This window comes from Arabidopsis thaliana, chromosome 5, assembly GCF_000001735.4.
Source record: "Arabidopsis thaliana chromosome 5, partial sequence".
NCBI lineage: Eukaryota > Viridiplantae > Streptophyta > Magnoliopsida > Brassicales > Brassicaceae > Arabidopsis > Arabidopsis thaliana.
In genome coordinates, this window is record NC_003076.8 from 6,428,520 (window position 1) to 6,452,904 (window position 24,385).

General features: G+C 33.7%; 5 protein-coding genes, 3 long non-coding RNA genes, 1 other non-coding gene and 1 pseudogene across 11 annotated transcripts; 3 read left to right on the forward strand and 7 right to left on the reverse strand.

Annotated features, from left to right (window-relative positions):
* Positions 1-10: 10 nt before the first annotated feature.
* Positions 11-1,189, forward strand: AT5G19151 (uncharacterized protein). Its single transcript, NM_001125779.2, has 2 exons — positions 11-215; positions 967-1,189. Exons 1-2 carry the CDS (start codon positions 53-55, stop codon positions 1,026-1,028), a joined length of 225 nt encoding a protein of 74 aa, NP_001119251.1. The 5' UTR covers positions 11-52; the 3' UTR covers positions 1,029-1,189.
* Positions 1,190-1,966: 777 nt separating this feature from the next.
* TBL11 (TRICHOME BIREFRINGENCE-LIKE 11) lies at positions 1,967-4,485 on the forward strand. Of its 2 annotated transcripts, NM_121921.4 has the most exons (4): positions 1,967-2,663; positions 2,838-3,227; positions 3,312-3,470; positions 3,550-4,485. In NM_121921.4, the coding sequence occupies exons 1-4, from the start codon at positions 2,206-2,208 to the stop codon at positions 3,935-3,937; spliced, it is 1,395 nt and encodes a 464-aa protein (NP_197417.1). In that variant the 5' UTR covers positions 1,967-2,205; the 3' UTR covers positions 3,938-4,485. The 2 variants fall into 2 exon arrangements, with proteins under 2 accessions (NP_197417.1, NP_001330094.1); NM_001343591.1 differs by having other exon boundaries at positions 3,312-4,466.
* Positions 4,486-5,250: 765 nt separating this feature from the next.
* AT5G19165 lies at positions 5,251-9,723 on the reverse strand (annotated as a pseudogene; the record flags this gene model as incomplete). Its single annotated transcript has 1 exon — positions 5,251-9,723.
* A 6,001-nt stretch (positions 9,724-15,724) lies between these two features.
* On the reverse strand, positions 15,725-16,234 carry AT5G03025. The gene has a single exon (NR_142649.1). It is a non-coding gene; the product is annotated as an other RNA (long non-coding RNA).
* A 491-nt stretch (positions 16,235-16,725) lies between these two features.
* AT5G19170 (NEP-interacting protein, putative (DUF239)) lies at positions 16,726-18,900 on the forward strand (the record flags this gene model as incomplete). Its single annotated transcript, NM_121922.2, has 7 exons — positions 16,726-16,806; positions 16,927-17,013; positions 17,114-17,308; positions 17,502-17,672; positions 17,777-17,830; positions 18,131-18,277; positions 18,346-18,900. 7 exons carry the CDS (start codon positions 16,726-16,728, stop codon positions 18,784-18,786), a joined length of 1,176 nt encoding a protein of 391 aa, NP_197418.2. The 3' UTR covers positions 18,787-18,900.
* A 650-nt stretch (positions 18,901-19,550) lies between these two features.
* On the reverse strand, positions 19,551-20,213 carry AT5G19172 (Cysteine-rich protein). The gene is made up of 2 exons (NM_001036824.3): positions 20,101-20,213; positions 19,551-19,832 (listed from the first exon to the last, which is right to left on the reverse strand). The coding sequence occupies exons 1-2, from the start codon at positions 20,183-20,185 to the stop codon at positions 19,663-19,665; spliced, it is 255 nt and encodes an 84-aa protein (NP_001031901.1). The 5' UTR covers positions 20,186-20,213; the 3' UTR covers positions 19,551-19,662.
* Positions 20,214-21,184: 971 nt separating this feature from the next.
* On the reverse strand, positions 21,185-21,739 carry AT5G19175 (Cysteine-rich protein). The gene is made up of 2 exons (NM_001036825.2): positions 21,645-21,739; positions 21,185-21,450 (listed from the first exon to the last, which is right to left on the reverse strand). Exons 1-2 carry the CDS (start codon positions 21,724-21,726, stop codon positions 21,284-21,286), a joined length of 249 nt encoding a protein of 82 aa, NP_001031902.1. The 5' UTR covers positions 21,727-21,739; the 3' UTR covers positions 21,185-21,283.
* A 1,405-nt stretch (positions 21,740-23,144) lies between these two features.
* On the reverse strand, positions 23,145-23,348 carry AT5G03035. The gene has a single exon (NR_142650.1). It is a non-coding gene; the product is annotated as an other RNA (long non-coding RNA).
* A 337-nt stretch (positions 23,349-23,685) lies between these two features.
* AT5G00410 lies at positions 23,686-24,235 on the reverse strand. Its single transcript, NR_144141.1, has 2 exons — positions 24,026-24,235; positions 23,686-23,874 (listed from the first exon to the last, which is right to left on the reverse strand). It is a non-coding gene; the product is annotated as an uncharacterized misc_RNA (transcript).
* AT5G03045 lies at positions 24,073-24,280 on the reverse strand. Its single transcript, NR_142651.1, has one exon. It is a non-coding gene; the product is annotated as an other RNA (long non-coding RNA).
* Positions 24,281-24,385: the final 105 nt, after the last annotated feature.

Genomic DNA, 24,385 nt, shown 5'->3' on the forward strand with positions numbered 1-24,385 from the left:
AAAAAAAAGCAAACTTTTTCAGAGTCGGAGGTTTCAGACAGAGAGGAAGAAGATGAAGCGGACGGTGATGGACAACGCGATTCGATCATCGGTGGTGGTGTTGGGATCATTGGCCTTTGGTTACTTGTCACTGGAGCTTGGTTACAAGCCTTTCCTTGAAAAGGCTGAACAATACGAAAGATCTCTTCAGTCTTCTCAACAACATCAACAACAAGGTCTTGTGTTATCTCTCTCTCTCTCAATCGCTTGCTCTTAATTGTTCTGCTTCTGTTTCATTTCAGAAGAGATAGATTTATGCTGTGAGCGATTGATGGATTATCTATTTGACTTTGGAAGTTACCAATGTGTCTCGACCAATATCATGATGCGTTAGAGATTTTTGTGAAGATGCTAATCTGGTTTTACCGTTTTAGTAATTCAAAACCTGTCTTTGTTCGGATTCAAGTTAAAGTTTTCGAGAATTGGCACTAGTACAATAGAAAGTTTCAATCTTTTTACTCTACAGTCCTGAGATCTTGCTTCAGGTTCCGATTGGTTACAATGTATGATTGCAGAAATAAATTTATGGAGTGGATTGGTAGGAATCATTTATGGAGAAAAATCGCATAATGCTAGAACATAAATTGTGATTCACGTAAATGTGTGATTAGTGAAAACATGAGTTGCAGGGTGCTGATACGAGAAGATGATTGGCCGTTTAGAGTTTCTCTGAACTGAAAACTCTTTCTCTTTCAGTTTGTTACTAAATAGTGTGTTTTCTTGGATCAATGAGCATTGAGCCCTTTATGTTCTTAGTCATTGCATAATCCATGATAGAACTTTGAGTGTTCGCTATGTTTTTCTTACTCTCTATCTTGTGGATGAACCCTTATGTTCTTAGTCGTTGCGGAATCCATAGTCTTAAAAGTTCTAACTTACAGAACTTTGAGTGTTTATTAATGTTGTTCTTACTATCTGATCTTGTAGATGAACAAGAAGAAGCGAGGTGGGACAATAGCAATGTCGAGGGGTGGGAGGAGAAAAGGTAGTCTTATAATCGGTTTCAATACAGACATATCAAAGTGTGTAAGGAAGAAGAACCTTATCAAAATTTTCTTCTTAATCAACCGTAAGTTCAATCTGTTAACTATCAACCATGGCCTGTTTTTATCAATCACTCAAAATCATATCTCAGTATAGTACCGATTGCCTTAATCAGTTTGAAGTTACAAAACACTAGTGTTTAAGAACCATCCTTTATAAACAACCTAAAACAATCTCTGGTCTGTAAGAAAATGGCTTCACTGATGCAAACCTTGAACAATCGTGAGCTCCATTACCAGATGCAAATCACAAACAAAGGCCATTGTGACTGCTCTCTCAATCAAAGTTCATTGGCTGAAGTTGAACTGTGGCTGGAAGCACAAGAGGAAGCAACAACGTATCTGAGATCCATCCTCTCTTACACTGCTACTAGTACTTGGTTTTAGAGTCGGACCAAATCATTAAACAAATTTCTCTTGACATTATTTAAACAAAGCGTTTTAACGACCTTGGGAGTCTAATATGACAATTAAAGGTACTAATTTGATCTTGACCGGTACGCAACCTTTTCTCGGTTCTCACTCTCTGACTTTCATTGAATCTTGTCCCTAGACAAATAACATGTGATGTGTTCATGCTAATCTCCGCCATGGACGGCTTTAAGTCGGACTCTCGTCCTTCATTAATCTAATTACTCTTCTTTACTCATTAGAATATTCCTCCATCTAATTACTCATCAGTCACATATACACATTTTTGGACTAAAACGCTATTTTCGGTGCATGAACCAAACGCCTTAACCGTTTTAATGCGCACTAAAAAGTAACTAAAAGCTACGCCGTCTTTAGCCCCACTAATTTTGTCACGCGCCATGATCGCGCGTGTGACAAGTTTGGATCTACGGGACCCGCCACTTAAAAGGACCCCACGATTCACACTCTCCAAGTCTCTCCCTTTACGAAACAAGACGGTCAAGAAAAAAGTTGAGACTCTTCTCTTTTAGATTTTGAAACCGAAAATCTTAAGCTAATTACACCTTTGGATTTGTATTTGTTCGCTAATACATATACTAGTTTGACGAATCTAATATACCAAGTAAAGCTGTCTCTTTCAGCTTACTTTTTTCTACTCAGATATTAATAAAGTTAGCAACTTCTGAAGCTTCTTCTTAAAACCTCAAAGATGTCGAAGAACCCATCTCAGGAAGAAGATGAAGCCATGCCAATCTCTGAAGTAGTAATAAAGAGATTCAAGCGTTTAAGGCTCGTGTTCGAGCCATCACTAGGAGTCTTGGGTTTTTTCTTGGTGGGTTTGTGTTTAGTCTTCAGCTTCTTCTACCTCGATTACAGAACCGTGGCTAAAACTAAAAGTCATGACTTTTCGGATCAATCGGAGAGATTCCTTTGGCTCAAGGAGCTCGATGGGTTTGAAGTTAACAACACCAAAGTTGGGTTTCTTGAAGAGAGTGGGAATGGTTGTGATTTGTTCAATGGGAAATGGGTTTGGGACGAATCGTATCCCTTGTATCAGTCTAAAGATTGTACCTTTATTGATGAAGGATTCAGATGCACTGAGTTTGGGAGACCTGATTTGTTCTATACTAAGTGGAGATGGCAACCTAACCATTGTGATTTGCCCAGGTAAATGTTTCATTTTCTCTCTTTGTTTGATGTTCTGGGATTAGAAATGTTATGTTTAGGAAATATTGTATGGCATGAGTAGAGTAAGTTAGGAGGAAGAACTTTAGAACCATATGTGTTACTTTTGAATTCAGTTACTTAAAGCTTACTCATTTTTGTTATGGAATGTATCAGATTTGATGCTAAGTTGATGTTGGAGAAGCTAAGGAACAAGCGGCTAGTGTTTGTAGGAGACTCAATTGGAAGAAACCAATGGGAGTCTCTTCTTTGTATGCTAGCTTCTGCAATCAGTAACAAGAATTTGGTTTATGAAGTGAACAATAGACCCATCACAAAGCACATGGGCTTCTTTGTGTTCAGGTTTCATGACTACAATTGCACTGTTGAATACTATAGAGCACCGTTTTTGGTTCTTCAAAGCCGGCCACCTGAAGGATCACCAGAGAAGGTAAAGACCACTCTTAAGCTAGAGACGATGGAATGGACTGCTGATAAGTGGAGAGATGCGGATATATTAGTGTTTAACACGGGTCATTGGTGGAACTATGAGAAAACTATTCGCGGGTTAGCTTCTTTCTTCTTGTTAACATTCTAAATATTAATCAGATTGGTTTGGTTCCTTGACTGAACTTGAATTTGTTACTGCAGAGGTTGTTACTTTCAAGAAGGAGAAAAAGTAAGAATGAGAATGAAGATAGAGCATGCGTATAGACGAGCTATGAAGACTGTAATGAAATGGATACAAGAAGAGGTTGATGCAAACAAGACACAGGTTTTCTTTCGGACATTTGCCCCTGTGCATTTCAGGTTGGTCACACATATCTCCAAAACAAGAATCTTCGATGAATCTTAAAGCTCCTTTTAATTGATGTTTTCTTGTATTCAGGGGAGGAGATTGGAGAACTGGAGGAACATGTCATATGGAGACACTGCCTGATTTTGGAGCTTCTCTGGTTCCAGCAGAGACATGGGATCATATAAAGCTCCTTCAAGATGTCTTGTCTTCGTCTCTTTACTACTCGAACATATCAGAGACGGTTAAACTGAAAGTGTTGAACATAACAGCCATGGCTGCTCAAAGAAACGATGGTCACCCATCACTGTACTACCTGGGCTTGGCTGGTCCTGCGCCATTCCACAGGCAAGACTGCAGCCATTGGTGTCTCCCTGGAGTTCCTGATTCGTGGAATGAGCTTCTTTATGCATTGTTTCTAAAGCATGAAGGCTATTCAAGTCCAAGATCAAACAATAGCGATACAGACAACTTTACATAACATCTTTTGGTAAAGTAGATGGTTCTTGCTCTCTAGAGGCTGGGCTCAAGATTTTGATTGAGTGATTAGGTTAATTGGGTGGGGAATATGTAATTACTTGTTAGGTTAAGCAACTTTTGTTGTAAAGATATTAGTTTTGGATCTCTGTTCTCAAGAAATATTGGAAATTTAAAAGTGTTTTGGTATACAATGATTATGTAACACTTCCAGAACTTTATTTTGCTTTTGATTATAAGAAACAAATCCATATATGATAATAATCGAAGTTTGGTACTTTGTTTGGTCTTCAACGTGAAAAACCGGCACTGTGATGATGATGATGATGATGGTAAGGAATAGAGGCTATGGGAGGACGATGATGATGAAGAAGAAGAAAAGTGCCATAATTGGCGCCGGCGACATGAGACTTCTTCGACTCTAAAACATCTTGTGTGACGGTTATACCCTTTTCCACGTCAACTAGTTTGGTCTGCATCTCATCGTGATCGGTGCAACCGTTGACGGCGTAGACGACACAACATGCGAGAAGCGCAACAACACAAGGGATGGTTATAAGAAGAACATAAATATTTTCCATTATGATACTGTTTCTGTGTTTTTCTTTTGGCGTCTAAGAAAAAGTAGGTCTAAAGAAAATTAGAGAATGTTAATACTTAATAGAGTTACTAAACAAACGCTAGCTTATAATTAAATTCGAGTTTTTTCATTACCATTTTTGGACAGTAAATAAGATGAAATTTAATTGGAAATGTGTTTAGCTAATCCAAAGAATCTTAGATTGGTCAAAGTAATTTAATAATATTTAAATAGTTTTGATTGCGTGATTAGATTAATTTGGTAGGGGGATACGTAAATTACTAATTAGGATGTAAAGATAAAATATCATCAAAGATTTGAGTGACCACATCAAGAGGATGAGAAGGCGGTGGGATGATGATGATAATTAGGACGAGAGGCTATGGGATGACGATGATGATGAAGAGGAAGAAAAGTGGCATAAGTAGAAACATAAGATGTTGATTCCACTACAAACAACAAAGATCCTCGTGTTGCAGCAACACAACTTGTTATAATTAGTTACTAGCTTCTTAATTCTTTTTCTCCATTTGCATCCTTTCTTTGGTTTATTTTTATTATTTCTGTGTCATATACTTTATAAACATCGTTTGCTTCAATTAACAAAGTGATTTTCTCATTAAAGTAAAATGAATCATACAATAGAGTATATATAGTATCAAGCTAAAGGAGACTTAATACTATAACTAACTCAACAACATATATAACTATACATTATATGTTAATATCCCCCCTCAAGCCGAATCATCTGAAGGATTAAAGAGGCTTGAAACCGATAGTCGACTAAGGAGAGAATAGAATGGACCAGGATGAAGAGGCTTTGTCATGATGTCTGCTAATTGATTTTCTGTAGCTACATGTAGAACCTTCAAGAAGCCATTCTTCACTTGATCTCGTGTGATGTGACAATCAATTTCGACATGTTTCGTTCTCTCGTGAAATACAGGATTAATCGCAATATAAGTTGCAGACTTATTGTCACAAAACAGTTTAGCTGATGAATCAACCTGTATATGAAGATCCTTAAGCATCTGACTCAACCATAGAAGTTCTTTTGTAGTCACAGCCATGGATCGATACTCAGCTTCTGTACTACTGCTGCTTACAATGTCCTGCTTCTTTGACTTCCATGTAATCAGTGAATGTCCAAGAAAAACACACATACCAGAAGTAGATCGTCTTGTATCAAGGCAGGTACCCCAGTCTGCATCAGCGAAGCCATTTAAGCATATATCTGGTTGAGAAGAATAAAACAAACCCTGACCCGGATTGTTCTTAAGATACTTCAGAATCTGATACGCTGCTTGTAGGTGAACATCAGTGGGACAAGATAAAAACTGGCTCAGCCGATTCACTGCATAGGTGATATCAGGCCTAGTAATGCACAAATACAATAACCTCCCAATTATCTCACGGTAAGGCCTTGCATTCTCCAAAAGAGTACCAGTTTCCTTGGTTAAAGGGACTTTAGGATCCACAGGTACAGATTTTGGTTTGCAACCCAATAGTCCTGAATCAGCTAGCATATCCAAACAATACTTCCTTTGACTAACAGAGATACCATCTGCATTTCTAGCAATCTCAAGTCCTAAGAAGAATTTTGCCTCACCTAAATCCTTGGTTTTAAAGTGTTTCCCTAGAACAGCTTTAACGGATCTCACAGCCTCATCATCATTGCTCACTATCAAAATGTCATCTACATAAACAAGTAGAGCAACAATAGACGTACCAGTGACTTTGACGAATAGCATATTATCAGCATAGGACTGAATGAATCCATCATCAAGAAGAACAGCTGATAAACATTTATACCACTGGCGTGAAGCTTGTTTTAATCCATAAATGGATTTGTGCAGTCTGCAAACAGCATTAGGAGGCAATGGAACTCCATCTGGTGGCGTGTACCCCTCTGGTAAACTCATATAGATCTCTTCCTCCAAGTCACTGTGTAAAAAAGCACTAGAGATATCCATCTGAGAAGTACTCCAACCTTTCTTAGCTGTTAGATCAAGCAAAAGTTTAACACTGGCCAATTTTGCCACAGGAGAGAAAGTATCAAAATAATCAACTCCTTCTTGTTGTATAAACCCCTTTGCTACTAATCTGGCCTTATATCTTTCTATAGAGCCATCAGCATTATACTTAATAGTAAAAACTCATTTGCAGCCTACTACATTCTTACCCTGAGGTAAAGAAACAACACTCCATGTTTTGTTAAGTTCCATAGACCCAAGTTCCACACCCATAGCAGCAGTCCATTTCTCAGAGATAATAGCTTGCTTAAAAATTTTCGGTTCTGTCTCTATCGAAATATTGCATATGAAGGATTGATAGTCTGGTGAAAATTGGTCATATGAAAGAAAAGAGGAAATATGATAAGGAGTAGTTGTGACCTTTTCTGGTGGTGATGATGTTTGTATGAGAGCACAGTGATAGTCAGATAAGTAGCCTGGAGCTTTAGAAGTTCGCTTTGGTCTGACTGTAGGCAATGAAACTGTGGTCGTGTCTGAAGTTACAGCTTCCTGTGAATGATCTGTGACACTAGAGTGTGGTGTTGTGTGTAATGCAGGTGTATGAATGTCAGATGCATCATGATGAATGTGAGATGGCGAATCAATGTCAAAAGGAGTAGAAGCAGGAAGAACACATTTATCAAATATATCAGATGCAGGGATGGAATGTGTTGCAGTTTTGAATGGAAAATCTTTTTCATGGAAAATGACATTCCTAGAGACAGATACAATGTTCGAGTCTAAATGTAAAACTTTGTAACCTTTATATCCAGATGAGTAGCCTAAAAAGACACATTTATCTGCTCTAGGACTGAACTTATGCCTATCTTTCTGTAAAGTAGACACATAACACAAACAACCAAACGATTTTAGAAAAGAGTAATCAGGTGCTTTCTTTGTTAACATCTCATAAGGAGTTAAATTGTTCAAAACTTTTGATGGAATTCTATTTATCAGGAAGACAGATGTTAATATGCAATCACTCCAATATGCTAAAGGAAGATTAGATTGAAACATCAAAGACCTAGCTACATTCAACAAATGCTGATGTTTGCGTTCCACAACAGAATTCTGTTGTGGAGTATAAGGGCAAGAAAATTAATGTGTAATTCCAGATTGTTCAAGAATATCAGTAAAAGCTAGTTCTGGTGCATTATCAGTTCTTATTCTTTTCAAAATGGCATTATACTGAGTACTAACATATTTAAGAAAAACAGGAAAACATTTTGAAACATCACTTTTATTCCTTAACATGTAAATCCAGGTTACACGAGTATGATCATTAACAATGGTAAGGAAGTATTTATACCCTTCTACAGACTCTCGTTTAAATGGACCCCAGACATCTAAATGAATCAAATCAAATGGAGACGAAGACATGTGATTATGAGACTCGAAACTTAACCGTTTTTGTTTAGCTAGAGGACACACAGGACAATGAGACTCGACTAAAGAACTATTCTTAGGCATAGAAAGTGTACCAGACAACAACTTTAACTTGTCAGAAGATGGGTGTCCGAGGCGCTGGTGCCATAGATGTCCATCTACCATCAAGGATCCAGAGAAATGAGGTGCAGACAATGATGAATGAGTAGCAGGATGTGGTGAATCAAGCTCTAGAATGTAAAGATTATGCAGAAGAACTCCTTTACCAATCATCAAGTTCTGAATAGACTCGTGGATATAGCAAAAATCAGGAAAGAAATGAGCTGATGCATTACTATGTTTTAATAGACTACTAACAAATATAAGATTGAATTTGAATGATGGAACATGTAAAACATCGTGCAATATAAGAGATGATGATAAATGTATAGTGCCAGTGTGTGCAATTTCCACTCTAGTGGCATTAGGCAAAGAAACTGTAACACCAGTCACTGTGACAATGTCATTGAATAGAGTCAAATCAGAGCAAACATGACTTGTTGCTCCAGTGTCAATTATCCAACTACCCTGAGGAATTTGGTTAGAAAGAGATGATAGACACTGATGTTGAAATGTGAGTTTATTATTTTCAAAACGTAGTGAAGTAGATGGAAAAGAGACACTACCCGAAAAAGATTGAGAATCCATTACACCATTCTGTGTAACAGACGCTACTAATGGAATAGGAACTTGATTCTCTGAAAGCTGAACTTGAGAATTTAGCTGTTGTAACAATGACTGCATTTGTTCCTTGTTCATCTGGCTTACATCCACATTTGGTGCTGATATAGCCTGTTGATTTCCATTCATCATGTTTGCAGCATGTTGAGTTGTAGGTCTAGAGTTAGAGAACTGCGCTCTTGGATCTAGATTCTGATTGAAAAATGGAGTAAATGGTCTTGTAGGTTGATTCTGATATCCTCCATTACTCTTAAACCCTGGGATATAACCCGGAGGGTATCCATGTTTCTTGAAACACTTCTGGATTACATGACCAGTCTGACCACAGTAAGTACAAACTGGCCTTGGTGCTCTTGGTATATATTGATTCTGCATTGCAGCATAGACATTATTGTCAAGAGGACCTTGATAGACATTCTGATTCTGATTCTGTACACTACCATCATAGTAACTCAACTGATTGTTATCTGAAGTATTAAACACCACATTGTCAATCTTAGACACTGGTTTGATATTCTTCTGACGCTCGTCCTGAGTCACCATATTGAACGCATCTTCAATGGTTGGAATTTGCTTCAACATTAGGATATGTCTGCGAGTAGCTTCATAGGATTCATTGAGACCCATCAAGAACTTAGTGACTCTGCTTCTCTGTTGCAATTTCTCCCAAAGAGCAGCTGCATTACACTCGCATTTACCACAAGTACACACAGGAAGTTCCACATGATTACGATATTCTTCCCATAAGGTTACCAATTCTGTATAATATGCACTAACATCCATAGAACCTTGTTGTATAACACTCAAACGTTGCTCAATCTCATACACCCGAGGAGCATCATCTTGTTTAAATCTTGACATCAGATTCTTCCAAATGCCTTCAGCAGTGGAAATGAATAACAAGCTTTGTCCAATCTTCTTGGAAACAGAATTCATGAGCCATGTGGCTACCATATCATTGCAACGGGACCACGATCCAAAATCTTTATGAGTTTCATTGGGTTTAAGAATTGTACCATCTATGAACCCAAGCTTATTGCGGACATTGAGTGCCATTCGCACCGATCATCGCCAAGAGTGAAAGTCAGCTCCAGTCGTAAGTCGATCTGACACAAGAACTAAGCCTGCGTGATCGGAGTTGTGAAGAAAGTAATGGTTATCGTATTGATCAGTAGTCATCATAGAATCAAAGAATCGAAAGAATCAGAGAAAACGAAGAAGATCTTGAGTAGCGGAAGAAGATTCCCAAAGAAAGTGACTTTGATTTTGGCGGAAATGAATGAAACAACGAATCGATTTTGATGAGTTCGTTGATCTGAGAAATGGATGAATTTGTGAAAGAAAATGGATGTAATCGATGAAGATGGTGATTAATCGAAGATATGTGAAGATCAATCGGAGAATTTGTGGAAGAAGATGATAGGATTTGTGAATTTTCTTGGTCACTTTCCCGGGAAGGAATGAGAAAACAAAGAGCTTATTTTTGCTCTGATACCATATTAACAAAGTGATTTTCTCATTAAAGTAAAATGAATCATACAATAGAGTATATATAGTATCAAGCTAAAGGAGACTTAATACTATAACTAACTCAACAACATATATAACTATACATTATATGTTAATAGCTTCGGTTAGTTGATCTCTTTTTTTTTTTGTTCCAAAAGCTTTAACTTTCCGAACCAGCTGTTACAAAAACAATATAGAAGATTGTTGAAATTTTTAGGAGGTGATTAGCATAGGTTTTTAAAATTTTAGAAAGATTTAAAATTCTCTAAAGTTTTTTTTTTGCCAATCAAGATTTTTTGGCTTTAAAATCTTCTAAAGTTTTCACAGCCGTTTTTTCAGTTTTTTTTTTAAGTCACGTATGTGACTGTAAAACCAAAATCTCTGTAATCAAAGCTTCTAGCCTTCTATAGTCAAAGTCGTTGTAGCCAAAACCTCTACAACCATTAATAACAGTCGTTTCCAATCGGTCCCTTAATATACATTATTCGTTTGCTATGTTTAGGCCCAACCGGATGGTGCATACTTTATGAAAATGCGTTTCCACAGTAGCTTCGAGTACAACGTCTTTTACATCTTTTTATCTCTGCATTAATATAGTCAAGTGGTGCGACCATATTACAAGAAAATCAATTTTTGAAAAACATAATTTTTGGTGGTATTACTATATAAAGCCTTAAAAACTTTTTTGAGTTATCAAATTTTCTCAACTTAATTGAAGTTTGATAACAAACCGAATCCAATGATCTCTTTATGTTTTTTTAATCGACTGACCTAGTCAACTTCAGTAGAAATACACCGAAGTATTTTAGAGTATACTTCTCTTCGAATGACCACTACATTGTTTGTTCCGAGTTTGGAATACTTTCCGACTAATATCAGAGAGTAGTCATACCGCGTGTATTTCTAACTACCAAATAAACCAATTGGAATAACTGCCAGACTTCCCAAACAAATGTTGTTATTCCATTCTTGAAATTCTTATTTGGATCATAATGATAGTTTAAGTTCTGGTTAGTTAGTATTGAAGTTTCCCTTTACATAGAAATATCTTTACCAATAAAACTTAAATTTTACGAAAAAACTCATATTCCTAAGCTATTCGAACTCCAAAATTTATTTGTGTCGTTCTTATTTATCCTAAAACAAAGTCTTTTACTCGTTTTGAACGTTTAAAAGTGACAGTTAACAAAAAGATTATAATCAAAAAAATTTACAGCTAAATCTCCAACCAATTTTACGCTGTACGAATATACACGTACTGAACATTTGCAATGGTCGTACATAGTTTCATATTCTTTTTATAAAATTACGATCAAAAGAAACTTTAGGCCATTGAATCGATGGATTGTAGTCTTGTAGATGGAATCTATATCTTTATCCCTAAATATTTCTGAATTACTTTAACCTCTTTTAATCAATTTAGGCTGTCGTGACTCGTGAAAGAGCCACTTGATTTCCTAAACACCGTCCGTATTATCATGTAACAATAATTTGAATGACTATAAAATAAGGAAAAGAAACAAAAAATTGAATGACTTAATTGTTAACTTGGTAAAAATATAAAAGGCTTTTGGAGTTTAGTGTGATTAACAAAGGAAATTATAAAAAGAAAACTTACTTAAGATCGAAGGAGCAAATAAAATAGAAACTAGGATAAAAAAATGAAGAACACACCAACCACGTCAAAATCCTCCCTCTTTTGTAAGATAATCAATTTGCGTGTCAATTTCAAACACTACGAATTATAAGGCAAATAATCGAATTAAATTAAATCAACAGTTAGAAATTTTAACCTGCTAGAGAGTTCGAATCTTTTTATTCTTTACGAAGACAACGAGCTCCTTCGACCTCTGCCTCTGTTAACACAGTTGAGTTTATTTTTCTTCCATTTAACTCTCTCCATCATTCAACTTTTCATTATCTGTTTTAGATATCACTTTACTAAAAAATTAATACATACCTACATAGCTACATGCATTTACGTGGAAGTATTTTTTTATTTTTTTAATGAAAATTTACGTGGAACTGTGGAAGTTACGTATAGACATTTAAAACATTTAAGTATTCTATTTTTTTCAATATTTTATATAATTACTATGCAAATGATAAACCTACCTAATGTTTGTGTCTATTTGTTTAGAATCTCAACTTGAATATGTGAATATTTTAGTCTGTTTTTAAATATTTTACTTATGTTTTGCTTAATTTTTGCTTATTTGATCAATTTTTGTTCTTTTGATTATTTAAATTATTTCAATAATCGTAACATATTGCTAGTTGTGTAGTCACTACATTTTCTTTTGCATCCAATTGGTGATTTAGAACAAGGTCAATGGATTAGTTACTCTATTTTGTTTTTGCTTTGTTTCAATTCAATTTGAAAAATTTAACTAGGTTGTGATAATGCAAAAGACTTCATAAATTCTATTACCCAAAAATTAAAAACTCACATTTCAACACTAAAAATTAGGGTTTTCAAGGCATGGACTTATGGTTATAGGTCTTATTTTTTTTTATGTTCAAGAGTTATTATAGATCATTCATTTTTTTAAAAAAAAAAGTTCAATGTTTTCGCCTAATTCTCTCTTCATGTAGGCACAAACCTGTTTAGTGGGGAGAGGAAGTACTATATTGTAATCTCTCGGGGGCGAACATATATTAAAAATTGACGATAATATATATTATCATAATATTGTGGTGAAATATAATGGACCATAAACGTGAATGAAAATCTATATTTTTGGAAATCAAGTAAACCATCGCCATCGTAACCACTGTCTTAATTAAGGAAGAGTTCAGTGTCGAACATGCACTACACTTACGTCCGTCAGTTTAATTTTAAAGGTGTTTAAAGGTGTTAGCAACCAAAGTTAAAAACCTTTTTTGGTCACTCTTTATCTCTGTAGATTTTTGTTTTCTTTTTCCATTTCTTAATATCAATAATTATCGTCAATATTTTTTTTTTATGCTTAACTAAATCTTCTAAACTTAAGGTCAGAGAGATTTCCTTTCTGTCTACAATTGGTTCGAGCGATTAATTCCCACTCGTCAATTGCTGAAGTTTTTTTTTTGGTGAGTGTCAATTGCTGAAGTTCATGGTGTCGTTTCTGATAGTGGCATTTGTATCAAATCTTTTATCAACTTTTCATGTCGTTTTATCCCAAGGTCAGAAAATCTTTTGGCTGACTCTGTAGGCATATATATTTGGTGTTAAAAAAAAAAAAAAAGTCAGAGAGAATTCACATATGGTTTTTTCGACGACTTGATCAGCATTTCTTTAAAACGTTAGCAACCGGAATTTAAACTTTTATGATGTTAATCTTAGTGATGTCTCCTCTTCTATGATCACCAAGGCCTTGAACGGAGCTACCATTGTTGATATAAAAGTTACTGCAACAAACAACATTCTCGTAAGTCGTAAGTAATCTTTGATTTCAAAAGTTTGATACTTTGTTCACGTAGTGTATTCATGTGTAGGTTCCATCTGGAAATTACATTAGCAGCATCATTAATCTTTGTATAACTTTCGATTTACTCTGTTATGCACTTGCTTGTAGGTTCCATCTAAGGAATATATATATGTCACTGAATTGCAACCAATAATGGATGAATATAGTGGCTGTGAATGTGTTGTGATCGTGGCATTGTATTGACTTGTAGAGTTGTGAATTGAATGATTTGTTGACGACAGAAACAAACATAACAAGCTCATCGGTCCAGAGGTAAACAAAGCTTGTTTTGGTTTCTTGATGTTGTTTTATTTGTTGTGAATCAATCAGATGTAAATCATCAGCTTTTGGTTTCTTTTTGGTTTAAACTTCAATGTTCAAATACTTTTGATTTATGTAGGTATACTAGTTCAATTCTTCTATGTACAATTATTAAGAAACTCACTTGGGACTACCATTGGACAAAGAAAAATTGAAGGACTCTAACACAAACTCTAAACTCTGAAATTATCAAAATTTAGTATTAAAAAATTTAAAGGGCCCCTTCTAAGGAGTCCACCATTGGACATCTCGATTAGAGTTTTTCTGCTGGTAAGGTGCGAATACGTGTCAGTTGGGTAGTGGTCGCATAAAAAGACAAAAGAAAAAATTTCTCTCTGCGTGTTTTCTCTGTCACTCGTATATGTCTTTGTACTTTGTTTTCTTCGACGGCGAAAGCGGAATCGATTTGTGTCGATCTTCATCATCCGACGTCTCCATCGTCTCGATCATCAAATCGGAAGATACATCAACACATCAAATTATTCTGGGTTCGAATTTTGTGGATTACCTGTTGATTGGATTCGATCTGAATTGGGGTGATCTCTTAGGTTTGTTGATTTCTCTCGCTTCTAGATTTCATTGTTCTGTAGTTACTTGAAATTGAATTGTGAAGTGATGATTTCTCTCGCTTCACGCTTTGCTCTCAATGAATGAATACGACTTTGAGTTACTTTGGCTTTGAATTTTGTGAATGGCAAAACACAATCAGTATATGGCTTTCAGTTTAACTTTGCTAGCTTTGAGTTAGCTTCATTGTGAAAGCTTTGTGTTGAGTAATTGGCAAAACAGATTCAGTCATATTACAATTAAAAAATTCTTAAGGATTCTTTAAGGATCTAACCAATGGGGCGTAGTCCAGATTCTACACTAATATTAAAAAAAAAGATATATTAATACATACCTACATATCTGCATGCATTTACGCGGAAATATTTTTTTTTTGTCAAGTAACTTTACGTGGAAGTTACGTATAAATGTAAGAAAAATGTTTTTTCAGTAAAAGGCTAGCTTAGTAATATAAATCACATGCCTCAAATACACTGATAATTAACAAATGAGTGGTGCATGGTACAGTAACGAACGAACTATGAAGGGTTCATAGTTACTTTTTTTAGTCTATGATATAGGGTTCAAGTTGATCGTTATATCTAGCTATTCATTATTATAGCTCTTCATTGGCCCCTACAAACACATTATTTTAGCAAAAAGAAAAAAAACAAAACATGCAAATTTATAAATACTTAGTTTAAATTATTGTTTTTCTCCTGGATAATTGATGTATTAGTTTAATCAAGTATAGGTGAAAATAGTTGTAAGAAAATATATCATTGTTTTTCTTACCTCTACCAAATGAATTTTTACCATTTTGGAGGTTATTAATCAGCAAATCATATATTAAAAAATGACGAGAATACAATATCGTAATATTGCGGTAAAATATAATGGACCATAAACGTGAATCGAAATCTATATTTTTGGAAATCAAGTAACCCATCGCCATCGTAACCACTGTCTTAATTAAGGAAGAGTTCAGTGTCGAACATGCGGTACACTTACGTCCGTCAATTTAAATTTTTAAAGGTGTTTAAAATGTTAGCAACCAAAGTTAGAAACTTTGTTTGGTCACTCTTTATCTCCGTAGATTTTTGTTTTATTTTTCCATTTCTTAATATCAATAATTATCGTTAAATTTTTTTTATGCTTAACTAAATCTTCTAAACTTAAAGTCAGAGAGATTTCCTTTCTGTCTACAATTGGTTTTTTTTTTTTTGATAAGAATGTGAATTTCATTAGAATGAAGTGTTGGGTTTTACAAAAGAAGAACCTAAAGCTTGTAGACTTTGCCAAAGAATGTAAAAAACAAAGATTACAAAAGAGGAGTTGAGTGTCAATCAACCCATTAGCGGATCCAAAGAGCCATTAAATCCCGAAAACGTTTTCTGGACTTTCTTGCAGTAATGGTATTCCTCACTTCCCTGTCAATGATTTTGAATATAGTTGCTGGTGGGATTGTGATGCCATTGTGAATCATGTTATTCCTCTGTCTCCAAATTTGATAGATAGCTGCTTGGGCAGCCACTTTCCGAAGCAGAGAAGGAGAAGCGTCTGCTTTTAGACCTGTCCAAGCAATAAGAGCAGTCCAAGTGTAGAAGATACACGGAGTTAGCCTCAGCCTAGCCTGGATGGAGTTCCAAATATGAATGCTAAAGGCGCATCGCAGGAGGAGATGATCCCTATTCTCGACGTAATCGTTACATATCTATTAATTCGAGCTATTAATTCCGACACGTCAATCGCTGAAGTTGTTTTTTTGGTGAGTGTCAATTGCTGAAGTTCTTGTTGTCGTTTCTGATATTGGCATTTGGATCAAATCTTTTATCAACTTTTCATGTCGTTTTATCCTAAGGTCAGCAATTTTTTTGGCTGACTCCTTAGCTAAGCAAGTCTTATCGTTGTATGGGTCAAGTTTCTATTGAGTATATATATATTTGATGTTAAGAAAAAAAAGAAAAAAGTCAGAGAGAATTCACATATGGTTTTTTCGACGACTTGATCAGCATTTCTTTTAAAACGTTAGCAACCGGAATTTAAACTTTTGTTGGGACTCTCTACTTCTAAAGACTTTTGTTTACTTATATGTTAAGCCTATTTCCACCATTTCGTATAATATCAACTATTGTCGTCAATAATAGATAGCTTAGATCTTTAGAATTGATTAGTAATATAATATTTTTCCATTTTATTGGCCTGTCTATTATTTTTGTGTTATGACAGTTTGATTAATTTTTTTTTGTGTGTATTAAATCATAGGAAAATGGAGAGCTTGACGATGCTCCTTATCATGGGACACTTCATACAACTGGGAGTTTCAGTTATTCCAGTTTCTACCATTTATGTAAGTAATAATAAACTTTCGCTTTTATTTATTTTAATCTCTATTTTTTTTGTTACATAGACAAATGCGATTCTGAAAAATATAATTTAATTGTTTTAATTTGCTATTTGTCTGAAAAAGAGTCCTGACGGCGATTTGATTGATTGTATCTACCGGACGGATCAACGAGCCTTCGACCACCCACTCTTACGAAACCATATTATTCAGGTTTTTATTAATTAAGATAAGTTTCTTTTATATGTATACTTTTGACAATATGTATATTTTTACAAACTTAATCATTTATTGTTTTAAACAATTTATGCAGGAATATCCTACCAACATGCCACAAATAGAAAAAAGCGTACAAGAAAATTGGCAAATTTGGCACGACACCGGAGAAAAGTGTCCGGCAGAGACGATTCCTATGCGTCGGGAATTGAATCCAGTTTCTCACCAAAAGCAGCATGTACATGTTCCAAAAGAGTATGAGGTCGCCAACAGAGCAACTTCAGGGCACAAGGTAATTGAGGGTATATTATTATTTTTTGTGTTTTTATTTAGGCAATATTTTGAAAACCACATTAAAACTAACATCACACATGCCTTTTTCCACTTCGACTACATAAATGTTATAAAAATTTATTTTTGAAATGTTAGAAAGTAGAGTTATTATAATAATTTCATAATACTGACATCATATGTTTGGTAAACAGTATGCAATTGCATACATGATTAACCGGACAAATGTGTACGGAACAAGGGCAACGTTTAATGTCTGGACACCAAAGGTAGAATCGGCTTACGATTTTAGCCTCGCTCAGATTTGGCTGGCATCTGGGTCATACGAGACTGCGGATCTCAATACTGTTGAAGCCGGTTGGCAGGTATGATTTAGACATAAAAACTTTTGTATTATTTTTACTATTATTTTTCAATACATTTATATAATTAGTCTGCAAATATGATAAACCTACTTTAATTTTTGTAGGTTTCTCGGTCGAGGTATAATGACAGCCAGGCCAGATTGTTTACATATTGGACGGTAAATTCTCCACCCTATCCATTTGCTCTTTAGAAGTATTAATACGAAAACTTATTATTATCATGAAATTACGAAGTTGATTAATCTTAGATTGATAGTATAACTTGGCCATATTAAATTGGTTCGGCCATAGCATATATTAAAAGGCCCAGCCCAGTATAAACCAGCATATTAAATTATAGTTTGGGCCATAGCCTATATTTTGCTTTCACTGTTACGGTAAAGGTTAAATCATAGTGAATATAATGTAGTTTAACAGACCTATTATTACATGTTTATTAGACTAAGTTATCCTTGCAGGCGGATGGATATAACAAGACCGGGTGTTATGGCCTCGACCTTCCTGGATTTGTGCAGACTAGCAGTACCATCGCCATCGGAGCTGCCATTGGTCGCACCTCGACATATGGAGGCACCCAGTTTGACATGACACTTCAGATCTGGAAGGTATAAAACACTTATTTAATTTGTTCTTATTTTCCATATGTTTGCTAACAAATAACTAAAAATTGCAGGATCTGTTTTCAGGACATTGGTGGCTGGCTCTGGGCCCAAATTTAGTGCCCATTGGATACTGGCCGGCCGTAATTTTCACGACCTTATCCGATTATGCGACGGCAGTTGAATGGGGAGGCGAAGTATTATACCGAAACCTGTCGAGCGTGAATACGGTGGCTCAAATGGGTTCAGGAGAATATGCCGACAAAGGCTATGGGAAAGCGGCATATTTCTGCAATCTGAAGGTGGCAGAGAACAACCACACCCTTCTCCCGGTTCAAGATTTCGGCGTTCAAGCCGATTATCCAGAATATTATACCGTTAAGAAGTCATCTAACCGGAACTGCGGAAACCATTTTTATTTCGGCGGACCAGGACCTCAACGTTCAGAAGCAGTTCGGGGAACAACGGTTTTTGGTTTTTGCTTTTTATTTTATTTGAGTGTGTTTTGTTTTTAAAGTTAAGAAACTCGTGAAAGAACGTAAACCTAATCTTTGTATTTATTATCTTTGAATCCAATTACAATAAATTAGAACCCTAAACACATAAATATGAATTTTCAAAATTTTAATGGTATGTGTGAACTAAGAATTTGTGTTACCATGTTAAACTATTTAAATATTGATGTATTTTTTGTATATGTGTTTTGGGCTATATTCAATTGGCTGCTTGTAAATCCATATTTTGCCAAAGTAATCTAAACAAAATAATGGCAAAGAGAAAACTCTAATATCACTAAACATATTATCTATAGTTGGCCAATGTAGAACTTGTAAATTGTTTTGTAAGTATGACTCGATTGCAAAGATGAAGTAAGTCCTGTTTTCTATCATTGTATGTTGAATTTTTTTACTGTTAATTTGTTATTAAATTATATTGTTGTTTCGAAAAATATCTAATAAATTAGTACCAAAATAAATAAGTTTACATATAAACGATTTCGAATTAAATAGCATGATTTGTTATGGAAACTTTATTAAACAATTTATAAAAATATTGGGTAGTTTGTTTGTTTTTTAATTGTAGTATTTGTTAATTTACTAAATTACCCATGCAAAAATTCATTTACTTAGTTTTAAACTACCCTCACAATGTTGTAGTTTACAAAATGTTTCCTAATTAATAGTATATATATATATATATATATATATAGACAGAAAATGAGAAAAGATTCTCGTTTGAAATACTATGAGATATCCGTGATAGACTTTTAAGAAACTTGTTTTGTTTTGATTGATTCAATTTTCTTTTCTTTATAATCAAACTATTATTTAATTTTATTTTTATTTTTTGTTTGTGAACCTCATTAGCATTATAAGGACTAATAGCTGTTTTCAGTTATAACAACAACAATGAATAGGATCTTTGGCAGTAGTTTTGTTTGCACAAACTCCATGCCAAAATCCCTTTTGAGTACAATCCACGAAACATTCACGAGATCCGTATTCGCCCTCCACACATAAATGGAAGCAATGATCATATGAGAATTTTGTAGTTTCCGCACCTACACAAACCCACAAAAAAAAAAATTCTATATTAACAAAAAAACTTGTATATAACATATCTAAACAAAAGGTTTTGTTGAAAGCTTTTAATACATGTTTATGATATATACATGTACGTACGGCCGGTATACATGTTTAGTTATTTTATTCAAAATTGATCAATACTAATAACAGGCCTGAAAAGTCCTGTTATCTATGCTTTATCTTGCTCGGCTCAAGGACAACCCGACTAATAGGCCTCTTATAAGCACACAATTTTAAATATACCTGAAGTTAAAATGATATTGTTGGACAACGAAACTGCTAATAGGACAATGTGAAAAAAAATCATCAAAGATTTTGTGATACCCATGATGATAAAAAATTTGTATAAATTTAATTGAAAAAGATGATATAATTTTTCTGGATCTCTTAGAGAGACTCCACTTATATAATTCTCTTAGTCTTGGGGAATCTCATATTACCCAATTTGTTTAATTTTCCTATAAAAAGTTCTTTTCCATTTATGCAAAAAATATTATTTTGGTAAAAATATTTATTGACATTTATTTTCTATTTTGAAGATATCGTTTGACTTTATCTATAATGATTTGGTATGCAAATGAAAGTAAACTAGTAGTATTTAAAAAAGAAAGAAAGATATGACACTTGTAAGTTTGGTCAAGAGTAATTTATTGCATATCTATTCTAAAGTAAATTTCTCAAGATTTGTTGAAATTTACATATTTAAGATTTTTGAGAGATTTGAGTAAGCTTTTAGAAGAGTTAGTTATTTGTTAGAGTTTTTATATTTAAAAACAAAATATGATTGGTGATTTGCGAAGATTTATAATAAAATTTAAGATTAATAATCTTATGAAGTCCAAAAAAATTCTTTAAATCACATATTTTTGCAACTTACCATCTACGTCCAAAAAATGTAAAAATAAACTATTGCATATTATTTTGAACTTCATAAGATTATTGGTAAAGTTGCAAAAATATGTAACTTTAAAAGTTTTTTTTGCACAAACCCTTTTTCATAACTAAAAACGTATAAAACATCTCCTAGAAATTAGAATCAGTTTCATTAACTTTTTAAAATCAAAATTTGTGATATTTTGAATAACAAATAATTTGATATGAGTTTTAGAATTGTTAATATAGATAAGTAAATATTTGAACTCTTTTACATAAATTTCAAGTTCAATAACATAGTAGGATTTGACGAGAGATTCAAAAATCATCCTTTGAATAACATGTAAATTTAGGAATAATCCAAAATCTTCTAAAAATACGATGAATACACACGTAATTTTGGTAAAGAGTAATTATTGCATCTCTATTCAAAAGTCAACTTTGCAAGATTTTTTAATGATATTCAGTAAGGTATAATATTTTGTTGATATTTAATAAGGAAACATTGATTCATTTCAGCTAATAGAGAAAACTTTTATATCTAAGTTTTATTTTAGTTATAACAACAACATCGAATAGGATCTTTTTCAGTTCGGTTTGCACAATCTCCATGCCAAAATCCCTTTTGAGCACAATCCACGAAACATTCATTTGATCCGTATTCGCCAGCCACACATAAATGAAAGCAATGATCATATGAGAATTTTTTGATCTCTGCACCTACACAAACCCACAACAAAAAATTATAACAAATCCAAACAATAGTTTTTGTTGAAGGTTTTAATACATGTCTATATCCATGTACATACGTGCCCAGTTGACATGATCATTATCAATACTATATGTTTAGTTATTTTTTTCAAAATCGATCAATACGAATAGTAGGTATATAACATGCACAATTTTAAATATACCTGAAGTCAAAATGATATTGTTGGACGATAAAACTGCTAATATGAAAATATGAAAAAAGATAATCAAAGTTTTGATACCCATGATGATAGTTTTGTATAAATTTAATTGAAAACGATGTTGTGATATTTCTGGATCTCTTAGAGAGACTCCACTTATATATTGTAATTCTTTTAGTCCTGGGGAATCTCTTTTCACCCACTTTGTTTAAGTTTCCTATTAAATGGTCTTTTTCCATTTATGCTAAAAATAGTATTTCGGGTAAAAACATTATTGACATTTTTTTTTTTTGAACATATCGTTTGACTTCATCTATAGATGATTTAGTTTGCAAATGAAAGTAAACTAGTACTTTTTAAAAGATCTGATACTTGTAAATTTGTTATATGTTATATATTTTTTAGTTTTTACCTTTAAAAAGTCTCAAAATATAATAAATATTATAAAAAATCAAAAATTATAAATATTTTCAACATTTTATGAACTTTAAATAATTATAATATCTACCTTTTAATAAGTATAAATAATTATAATATTTGCATTTTGAATTTTTTAAAAACATTTATTATATTTTGAAACTTTTTAAAGGTAAAAAATACATAGTATCATATTTACAAATAACAAATAACTCGTCTGAGAAAAACTTAACCCGACACCACTACAACCATCACTTTGCCGCTTGTATGGTTCACCACCATAACCTTTCGAAGTTGTGATAAAATAATTAAGCCATCAAACAGATCAAATGTTTTTTTTTGGTATAACGCTAATTATTCAACAGTAGATTAAAATGACTCATCTTATATATTTTGATTAACATTCGAGATAATCTATACCTTAATTTTATAGAACATAATTTTTAACAAATTAAAAAAAAAATGCTCAACGACAAAGAATCGATTACATGTTACAACTTACACAACTTAGGTTGCGCATCACTACCACCAGTGCACCATGGCTACTCCGCTGCTTTTAAAGCTATATTTTACCATATAAAAAAAATAAATACAAATTGATATACTTACATAAATAATACCAAAATTGTAATGAGATAAATAAATAATACTATACCAAATGTTTTCAAACATGTAATAATTCAGTTTTTTTTGTTGTCATAAATTCGTCATATTTTTCGGGGCTTTTACAAAAATAAGGACATTTTAGCTCAAATATTTGAAAATGGGCATTTTCATGTGGGCTTATGTAAATGGGCATTTTTTTTTTATCACTAGACGATTTTACTCTGATTCAGCTTCTTCTTCTTTTTCATCGATCTATTTCTGTTTTTATTTCCAGATGCTTCATAGATCTTCTTCTCATCTATTAACTCAACAAATCCAATTAATTACGTTTTAAAAAAAAAAAAATATACCCTAAAGGGATGATGTTTAGGGAACCTAAGAATTTCAAAATACAAATGAAATCAATTTTAGATTTGGACATATATTAGTAGGTGGATTTTGATTTCGGACCGAGACTTGTCACCAGTTTATGAGTCGAGGAAAGAGCTGAAGGAGTTGCGATTATGGTGAATTGTAGAGACGAAAGAACTGGAGATTGGTGAATTGCAGAGACCATTCTCGTTGGGGTAAATTGCAGAACTGGAGATTGGGATAAAAACATCAATGCAGCTGAGAAAAGTACCTAATTGTAGTACCATATTGAAAAATACTGTTTTGAACAAAGACACAGAGAAAAAAGGCCTGATCTCGTAATTGATCCCATATTTTTCACCCATATCAAAAAAATATTACAAAAAATGAGTCTATGTAATTTAACATATTATGTTTTAGACAATATGTACTATAATAGGATAAATAATTCTTTTTTCGTGAGAATGTAAATATAAATATATGAAATATGTATATAATTCTTCTTTAACAAACTTTTTTTTTTGTTTTTTTTGTCAAGGTATAGTCATGGTGAGCCACACAACGTATGAAGTTGGGCATATGATGAGCTTTGTCATTCTTTTGCTTCTTTATGCTATGGTTCAATACCGTGCCGATCGGTTATTAGCCACCAACGATTTTCACGGTCTTATCTTATCATCCATCAACGATTAATTGGAGTGGAGAAGTTTTATATAGAAATCTCCCGGGCCCTTAACGCGAAGGACCAAATTTTCCAAAGTACTATACTATTAATAAGAAGTCCAACAACAATTGCGACAACCATTTTACTACGGGGGACCAGGGCTTCGGTGTTCAAGAGCTTTTCGGGGAGCATTATCTGGTGTAATCGAAGAAAAAAAAAGAAGGGATTAGTAAATGTAACACTCAGAAAACTTTATTTACTTTTGCTTATATATAGATCCATATATAATCAACTAATTAATACCAACCTAATTGAAAAGAAATCGAAAGTTGACTTGAGAGCTTACATAGCAGTAACTTATTCAAAATAAATCCATCACTCGGTTGGTCTCATCGTGAAACCTTGGGACCGTGATAATGATGATGATGATGATAAGGATACGACTGCAGCCGTTAGCAGACCAAGAGCAATTGCAGCCGACACAAAATATATATACGACTGCTATAAGCAACTAACACACCAACGGTGCTTATCAGAGAATCAAAGATAGATTCCATCTTGAATCTCTTGATATGTGTCTGTCTTTCTTTTCTTCTTCGCGTCTAGGAGAGATTGATTGGGTAACCGAATTAATTAATTAAAAAGAAATATAGATAACCAAACTTGGGACAATGGAACATTTGCTAAAATAATACAAAAAGGTTAT